This window comes from Sinocyclocheilus anshuiensis, unplaced genomic scaffold (assembly GCF_001515605.1).
Source record: "Sinocyclocheilus anshuiensis isolate Anshui unplaced genomic scaffold, SAMN03320099.WGS_v1.1 scaffold124, whole genome shotgun sequence".
Lineage (NCBI taxonomy): Eukaryota > Metazoa > Chordata > Actinopteri > Cypriniformes > Cyprinidae > Sinocyclocheilus > Sinocyclocheilus anshuiensis.
Genome location: NW_015554082.1, coordinates 1,547,783 through 1,556,249, shown reverse-complemented (window position 1 = coordinate 1,556,249; position 8,467 = coordinate 1,547,783). Strand labels below are relative to the sequence as shown.

Below are 8,467 nucleotides of genomic sequence, written 5' to 3'. Positions count from 1 at the left end.
AGAGTATGGTATTTCCACAAGTGCTCAGTCCAAAAAATAGCAAAGTACCAAAGTAAACCATAAACAAAGTGCACAAACGAGTACTCACAATATACAATATGTCCAATTTTGCTCACGGCACTGCACTAGCACGCTTGCTGACTTGCTAAACAAGTCTCCCGACGCGAAGCCTCCCCTCTTATAGGCCAGGGTCCACCCCCTACCTGGAGGGTACCACTAGTAGGTAAGCATTTAGTCTTATAATCTCATCTGTAACTCATAAACTTCACATTAAACATCAATCACATTATAAAACACAAAACCAATAAACCATTATAGAACACAAATATTAATAACATAAATCGTTACCATTTAATATATTTTCTCTCCACAGAAAAGATAACAAAGTTCCCCACATACAAACAACAATGGTTTCGTCGGACTATGATCGCATTGCGCCGGCACGGCGCGGCAGTGACGTCATAAGCGGGCGTCGCTCGATCGTTTGGTTTGGCCGGCGCAACGTGGAAGTCCGACTACTCCCCACGCACACACAAGACAAAACGAACTAAAAATAAACTTCAAACTAACCACATGGTGTCTGTGTGGTTGATCCGGGGTATGTATACTGTAAAGGAGGTAAAGAGTGTGTGAAAGGTCCGTGTGCCATCCAGATTACGTGTGCACCCGCTCTCTGATGGCTAAACAGCAGGGTTAGGAATGAGGTAAGAGTGTATGTATATGTATCTAAATATGTGTGCCCGTACTGCCGTTTCCAGCGCTGAAGATCAACTCTTCACAGTTAATATTACTAATCTACTCCAATTACCAAAATTAGAATTTTACATTATAATGTACCAAAAACCACATGATAATACAGGTGGTAAAACGGAAAACAACTAAACATAGACATAGACAACACAAAACACCTTAATGTACATTACCGATAACAAAATGAGAAGAAACAAAACTATTTAACATATATGTGTCATTCAGGGGCTATATATATTATATGCACTGTATATATTATATGGTTTTTACTGGAAAAAATACAGTATTTTATATATAATGCAGTTTTAAACCATTTACCGTTTTCATTGTATATGATAAGATATCTTACAGTTAATCAATTAACTATTTTGAATGTAGCATTCTTATAGTACTTTTTTTGTGAAAATTGCAAGCATTTTTTTTTTATACAGTGAATCACCTGCAATATTCTGAATCTGTTGCAGGTTTTTACCCGAAGCTAGTTCTGCACTTCTCTTTACGTAGAAATGTATTGTTCTTCATTCTGGAGACATATGTGCCCTCAACATTGCTGGTGGTTCTGTCATGGGTGTCTTTCTGGATCAGTCAGTCCTCCGTTCCAGCTCGCACCTGCATCGGTCAGTGATTCCAAGAGCTTATTACTCTAGAAAACATATGTTACAAAACATTTCTTGTTGAAATATACTAAATATTCTCTGTCAAATCCATTTATTTGACAGGGGTGACCACTGTTCTTACTATGACCACACTAATGATGGGTGCCAGGACCTCACTTCCCAATGCCAACTGCTTCATTAAGGCTATCGACGTCTATCTCGGCATCTGTTTCACCTTCATCTTTGGTGCTCTGCTGGAATATGCCTGCGCTCATTTCTGCACCATGCAGCACCAGACCATTGTAGATGTGCAAAGGGTGAGAAACCGCTGCATAGTGGTTAAAATGACACATTTTGTACAACCTATTATATTTTTTCATGTTTACATTCAATTTTCAGGAACTACTCAAAGAATTCGAGGAGTCAAATGGTACGACTCATTTGGCAAATTCAATGTCACCCAAAATGATGCAGACAGAAGAATCCACTCAGCAGGAGACGCCTGAGCAATCTGTGACATGCGAAGGGAATGAAGCCACAGACAAGAAGAAAGAGAAGGGCTGCGGTTTGTCCTCCGTAAAGCAAATGTCTCGCCGAGCAGCATCCATGATGAGTGTCGAGAATCCTAACAACATCGACAGAAATGCACGTGTATTTTTCCCCATGGTATTTCTCCTCGTCAATATTTTCTACTGGCTCTACTACCTTTTATTCTAATGGATAAACAACTCTACCTCCCATCTCCATTAATGAACAAAGTATTGCACAAATGACTGTAAAAGTGAAAATACTGTTGACTACCCATCAATTACAGTTAAATAGTGCAGTGTAAGAAGGAGCTGGACTTGTTTCATTGTTGCATTGAAGCAAGTGTTTCTACACAACAATGAAAGTGAAGATTATATGGACACACATAAATCACCACACAGACTCAACTGCAGCAGGACACAAAGGAGGATGCTGTTCGCAATTGCCTTCACATTACTGATTTATTTAAGGGTTCAATGCTTTACCTGTTTTTCTTCTTGCTTTGTTTTGCTAGGTAAACGTAATGTGCTGTAGGGATGCTGTAAACTCCATAAGCACTGACCATAATAAATGGCATTAAATAAAAGCATTAATGGTCAGTGTATGCATGTATGACTGTATGGGGTCCACAATCTGATTCCACATTGTCAAATCTAATTCAAACCTGTAAATAAAGTTTTAATGTTTAAAAAAAGTAATCAAAACAAAACAAAGAAACGTATGCGATTATGCAATATGTCTCTGTCACTAATAATCACCTAAGCTAATTTGTAACAGTAGTTATGTTTACATTTTCAATCAAATTGTTACGATGATACAGTAGTAATAAAACATCTGACTACTTAATCACCCAATCTACTCATCCATGGGTCCATCCACCCATTTTAAGTGATATATTTGGAGATTTCACTTTCTTATTCGGGTTTACTATCAGACTGAACGCCATTCGTGCATCACCGCCAACAAATCACTGATCGTGATCATCTATGATCCTATTGCTTTACTCACTCTGGCCATAAGGTGGCACTGTTGCGCTTACTCAATGAACTAAGAGCATCGCCTGGTCAAAGAGGAAAATCCATCAGCCAATCAGGAAGCAGGTTGCCTTTTAAAACTCAGCCGGGAAACTTGGAACCACCAAAACAAACGTCGTTTTGCTTGCGTAGAGGAGAAACGGTAAGGTTTAACTTAAAAAGTCTAAGTTACGTGTAAATGAACCTGCAATGATAAATCTCACGTAATATTCCGCGAGTCACTTTTTTGTTTAATGTAAAACTGACAAACGGAATTGCCAAGCTGGACGAATTGCTTCGTTACAAATCATGAATGGCATTATTTGTACCAAACAAGTTACATTTTCATTGTGTTGCTTGTCAAAGCTTTTAAAAGCTAACGTACAGACATGGACACCATGATTTACCTGGATCAGGAGAACGGCAGACTGACCACTCCAGCCATCAAGTCTCGCCAGAACAGACTGCACTCTGCTCCAGGTCAGTGCCGGTGGTCAGAGACCAATATAACGTTAGGTTTTGTGTCATAACCAAACCAACACGGAACTATTCACGACTATTCCTTAATTTACGTCTGTCACATTTTCAGATCAGTGCTTGAGAACACCTCTGACAGGAAAGGCACGTCTTGGCGCTCCTCTGCAGTCCAGCCGTAAAGCTTTGGGTGTCATAAATAAGGTTGTTGCCACTCCAGCAGCCTCTCATAAAGCAGAGGAGAAGACCAAACCTGCTGAAGCCAAGGTTTGTTCTTGATATGCAGAGAAAACTATGAACGTTATTTGTAGGTTGATTAAATGTTTTTGTTCCATCAGTGTAAGGTTCCTGCTCAGCCAGCTAGTGAGGAGTTGCCAGAGATTGAGAAGTGTTTCCCATACAATCCAAGCGGTAAGACCGACCTGCTGTTTTTTTTTTTTTTTTTTTGGCTTTAAAACTAAACTTGAGTTCAGCTCTTGATAATTCTGTCCCATGTTAAACTTGTAGAGTTTGAGACCTATGGTGTTCCAGATGAAGTCTACCTCAGTCGTTTCTCTCTGGCTGGTTTGGGAAAACCGATGTGGCCGACTGCTTCACCTGTGGAAGAGCTGCTTATGGACCCATGTTTGCCACTCTCACCTTTAAAGATGCCCAGAGGTAATGGATGGATGTATTTAGAAATGTATCTTAAAGTTGTCTTTATGCCCAGTTAAACTTTATCCTCTCATGCAGCAGTGGAATACGATGACGAAATGGAGGCATTCCTACAGACGATCAGCGAGCTGACTGTTGACTTGCCCCCTGAGTGTGAACTCTAAACTTTGTGGATTAACTTTGTACTTTTTAAATTGTTTGCTTTCTTTACTGTATTAAATGTTTCATGAAACTTCTGTTTGTATGTTAGTCTGACGCCAAGCGGTCTTTGTTTAAACTTAACTGGGTCAGTTCCTCAGTAGTGTTAAGATCTCACTAAAGGTGTTGTACGTCATTAAACATTTAACTGACAATCTACTAGTCCTCTTTCTGTAAATCCAGTTTATAAGGAAATAGGTTTTTTTTTTTTTTTTTTTTGGAAAACTTTTAGTGGCACACTAGGGTTATTAAATGCCTGTCACTGTTTTTAGGAAATATGAATGTTCACTTCATTTGGGTTAGGGTCTGGTTTGTATAAGATCTCAGTAATGCCCTATGTTGTTTCCAATTTATAGTTTCCATGCAAGTTTATAACAAAGAACAAAAATACACTTTTTCCTTTATTAAAAGAATATTCCCATCTCCATGTCTAAAGACATTTTAAAGTGCAAATGTTACTCACATTAAAAGGTGGTAAAGAAAAGGTTACAAACAGAAGTATCAGTTAAACACATTGAGGCTAGTTTTAGAAAAATGTTTAAATTATTTACAGTTGTCATATGTACACCATTATTAGCACCACTTGGTTAAGAGGAGTTAAGCCCCATAAGTACTGTATAAGCAATGGAATAAAAAAAAACAAAACAAGACTTTGTACAAATCAATCACCATGCCTCTCTTAAAAGACTATTTTAAAGTGGACTGTCTCAAACATGCATTGCCATCTTTCTTTATAACCTACCCACAACCCTTTTTCACTTTCAGTGGACAAACTCAATCCTTCAATATTTTGTGCCGGTAATGTAGAACTTCACAAGATAGAGGACATCATTTGACTGCAAAATATAATAGAGCTGCTGCTTTTTCATTCTAGCACCGTTATAAAGTTGCAAAAGTGGCAGCCGTCGTAGTCAAAAGATTTGCATATACAGCAGTCTGTCTTGGGGGAAGTTGGTAGAAAAGTCCTCATGTTAACCTTGACATGGCACAAATTCTTACATCTGTGGGTCTTCCTGATAAGCAGTTTAAGTCCCCTTCTTGGATTCCCATTCCTGGGTAAAAACAAAGCATTAAGGATTAAGTGACACACAAACAGGCCTATTCTGCAATATATAAAATCTTAATAGCAGGGACCCAAACTGATCAATGAAACTCATTAGAGACTGACTGTTTTAATGTGATCTCTATTGATGCAGCAAACTGTTCTGTTTGCATTATCTGTCTTTTGATGCATTGCACTGCATAATGTTGTGAACACTGACGTGTTTACCTTAGCTTTCTGTATAACATTTCCCTTAGTGGATGCATAGATGGAGGGGGGCCGCTTACGAATTTCAGAGGCGCAGTTGACAGGGAGAAACGACTCAATATACTGAGTCTCCGTCCTTTGAGTCTGTAAGGAAAACAAGTTGCATATTTAACAATTATGAACAATAATGGATCAGTAAATCACTAATAATTCTCATATTTGTCAGTACCTTGTTTGTAGGTTTAGACTCTGTAGGCGCCCCCAGTTCTCCACCAGCCAAAGATTTCTTCAGGTTTTCCTTCACCTGTGTGAGCCTGAGCTCTAGGTCCACACGCTCTCCTCCTTTCACCCGACAGCTGTCCTCCAGCTGGGCTACACGCTCCTCTAAAGCCAACTTCTGCTTATCTGCACAACATGTACATAGTTCAATTTACATATGACTTTCTGGCAGATCAATTATGACCATAATAAACATAAAGAAATTACATCAACATGAGTTTAAGGACAGTAGTGAAGTAAGCTGCACAATTTAGGGAAGAAATAGATTTTTCATATAAAAACCTGCGATTTTAAAAAGCTCCAGGTTTGCTGTGCTTGTGTGTAGGGCTGCACAATTTGTACAATTACAATTTTAATATTTATTGTAATTTATATTGTATTGTAATTGTAATTTAGTGTAAAAACAGTAGAAAAAAAACCTCTAGAAACATCACCATTGTGATAATCCTATTTCACTACAAAATATTTTTTTTTATTATTATTATTATTATTAAAATGTAAAATGTTATAATATTAGAAATATTAAAATTACTACAATAATATTACAATATACTACTACTATTACAATATTACAATACTATTTATAGTGTGGTGCCAATACTATTTCACTTTAAAATAATAATTATAATAATTATTACAACCAACATATTAAATAAAATAAGAAACATTACTATTGTAATAATGCTTTTTCAATGTAAAATTGAAAAAAAAAAAACATGTATTCAAGAAAAACAATCATCATTTTACAGTACTATAAAATACTGTTCTAATATTTATAGCTGTCTTAATTATTTCAAGCCATATTACGATTTAAAAGTGTTCTGTGTTATGATAATATGGCTGGTACCCTCTCAAGAGAATAATTTATGAACACTATGTATCATAAACATGGATTTAAAAGAGAAACGAGGACATACGTTTACGTGATTGAATTAAAATGTTTAATATGCTAAAAGAAAAAAGCAATAAAGTTATTTTGCTAGTAAAAGTGGGGGAAAGTCACTTGTTTAACTATTTTGAAAGAGTCCCTGAGCATCTCATTAAATAGGCAGGAAAGCTTGCTTTCTCACCCGTTCCACCCTTCATCTTCTCTTTTGCCTCTCGTTTCTTATTCCGCAGTGAGACTAGTGCGCTTCTGATACTGTCTTTTTCTTTCTCCAGGTCTTCTTTTTCTTTCAAGTATCGGCGTGCGTCCTCCTGTGCCCGCGTTTTCCCATACCTCCCGTATTGATTTGCGTCTGCAATGTCAAGTAAAGGTCAAAGATCAGACCCTAGAAGTCTGTGGGAAGGTGGCAAAGCTCTTAGCACTTATCTGGTGAGAGAATGAGTGTGAAAATGCAGAAAGCTCTAGATGAAACCAAAATGTCTTGTTAAGCTCAGGTTACATTATTCTGACTGCTTTTGATGTGACAGTGCAAGAACTTTGCAGCCATTTTCAAAATGGCCAAAATAAGGTTGAGCAGTCAGCAGGATGCTTATAAAAACTTTAAACCACCATACTCTATGTTAAAGACAATGCTGAATCCAGCAGCTGTGTTTGTTATAATCACAACCAGCACAGTGCAGAGTGTGATGGGACTCACTGGAGCCGTGGCGCTTTAGGGTGATTTGTGGACTGGGCTTTCCTGTGTCACTGCTGGAGAAAGATGAATGACGTTTCGTTTGTGCTCCTCCCCTCAACCTCTCATTTTCCTGCTGAAAGGAAAAAGTGTACCAGGTCAGATACTGTCAATATATATACTTATATATATATATAAGTACTGTATGCTGCTTCATACGGTTCCAATGCCATTTATGTCCCTCATATTCCCAACGCAACAAATGTTTAACGTTGAATAGTTCATGCCAATTGTGTTTTTATAAACAAATCTACAAAAATCTACTGGTTTATTTATTTTAATAAAAATTTTAGTGAAATATAATAGAATTTTGCCTTTATTTACTACAGTGGTTCTAAAAAAGAGAGCTAGGGCCCACTGGGTGGCCTCAGCAAACTTCCAAGAATGCTGAGGATGACCAAAAATGATTAAACATAATTATTAATACAATTAATATTAACAAATTAAAATAATTTAATCAAAAACTCACTCAACGACTATTGTTTCTGGGTTTTTTTTTCACCATAAAAAACTTAAAACAAGCAGTTCTGTCATAATACAGCAGAAATGTTTTTAACATTTGTGTGTTTGTGTGTTTGTGTGTGTGGGGGGGGGGGTTCAGTCTAAAAGGTTATATTTATTATTATTATTATTATATATTTACATTTTCAAATTTTAGTTAACATAGTTTGTTTAAAAATACTTTATATTGTTAATTAAAAATACTAGTTTTGACTCAAATTTACTCTTCTGGCTGGAGAATAAAAATAATGACCAATGTTACATAAACAACTGAGGGGAAAAAACTGTTTAAAAAACAAATATTTTTTTCCACTACTTCGATTTGACAACATTTTTTATTTTTTATTGTGTAACCTGATCACATGATTTGAGGCACGTACAGATGGAGAACTGAAGCTTCTGTGCGGGTGTCTGAAGGTTCAGCATGGGTTTAACAAGCCACTCAGAGGCCAGAGGCCATGACGACTGAACCTGCTCTAACCCCTGATTACTGCACACAGAGTCATCACACACTTCTCATATTTCATTAAAGTCCAGTCACAGCACATGCACACAGAGGCACAAGGATAAATCTGATCTCTTCTTAAAGGTTAACAGAATTACCAT

The 8,467-nt window shown here is 37.1% G+C and overlaps 3 protein-coding genes across 4 annotated transcripts in view; 2 read left to right on the top strand and 1 right to left on the bottom strand.

Moving 5' to 3' along the window:
- Positions 1-2,753, top strand: part of LOC107669059 (gamma-aminobutyric acid type A receptor subunit pi) — a gene marked incomplete at its 5' end in the record, with an annotated part of 13,503 nt that extends 10,750 nt beyond the window's left edge. Inside the window, 3 exons of the mRNA XM_016461157.1 lie at positions 1,215-1,367; positions 1,470-1,663; positions 1,746-2,753. Of these exons, the coding sequence (XP_016316643.1) occupies positions 1,215-1,367; positions 1,470-1,663; positions 1,746-2,063 (665 nt within the window). The remainder of the gene's footprint in view (positions 1-1,214; positions 1,368-1,469; positions 1,664-1,745) is intronic.
- Positions 2,754-2,946: 193 nt separating this feature from the next.
- LOC107669091 (securin-like) lies at positions 2,947-4,358 on the top strand. 2 transcript variants are annotated; one of them, XM_016461203.1, is made up of 6 exons: positions 2,947-3,050; positions 3,254-3,367; positions 3,477-3,628; positions 3,700-3,772; positions 3,869-4,018; positions 4,097-4,358. In XM_016461203.1, the coding sequence occupies exons 2-6, from the start codon at positions 3,277-3,279 to the stop codon at positions 4,177-4,179; spliced, it is 549 nt and encodes a 182-aa protein (XP_016316689.1). In that variant the 5' UTR covers positions 2,947-3,050; positions 3,254-3,276; the 3' UTR covers positions 4,180-4,358. The 2 variants fall into 2 exon arrangements, with proteins under 2 accessions (XP_016316689.1, XP_016316688.1); XM_016461202.1 differs by having other exon boundaries at positions 4,094-4,358.
- LOC107669092 (actin filament-associated protein 1-like 1) overlaps positions 4,202-8,467 on the bottom strand; it is a 20,282-nt gene continuing 16,016 nt past the window's right edge. Inside the window, exons 15-19 of the mRNA XM_016461204.1 lie at positions 7,325-7,433; positions 6,812-6,979; positions 5,692-5,867; positions 5,484-5,606; positions 4,202-5,265 (exon numbers count right to left, since the gene is read on the bottom strand). Of these exons, the coding sequence (XP_016316690.1) occupies positions 5,239-5,265; positions 5,484-5,606; positions 5,692-5,867; positions 6,812-6,979; positions 7,325-7,433 (603 nt within the window). The 3' untranslated portion in view covers positions 4,202-5,238. The remainder of the gene's footprint in view (positions 5,266-5,483; positions 5,607-5,691; positions 5,868-6,811; positions 6,980-7,324; positions 7,434-8,467) is intronic.

Coding starts and splice junctions, on each gene's coding strand:
- LOC107669091 (XM_016461202.1), top strand. CDS start 3,277: ATGGACACCATGATTTACCTGGATCAGGAGAACGGCAGACTGACCACT. Junction 3,368..3,476: donor CAGACTGCACTCTGCTCCAG/GTCAGTGCCGGT, acceptor TCACATTTTCAG/ATCAGTGCTTGAGAACACCT. Junction 4,019..4,093: donor ACCTTTAAAGATGCCCAGAG/GTAATGGATGGA, acceptor CCTCTCATGCAG/CAGTGGAATACGATGACGAA.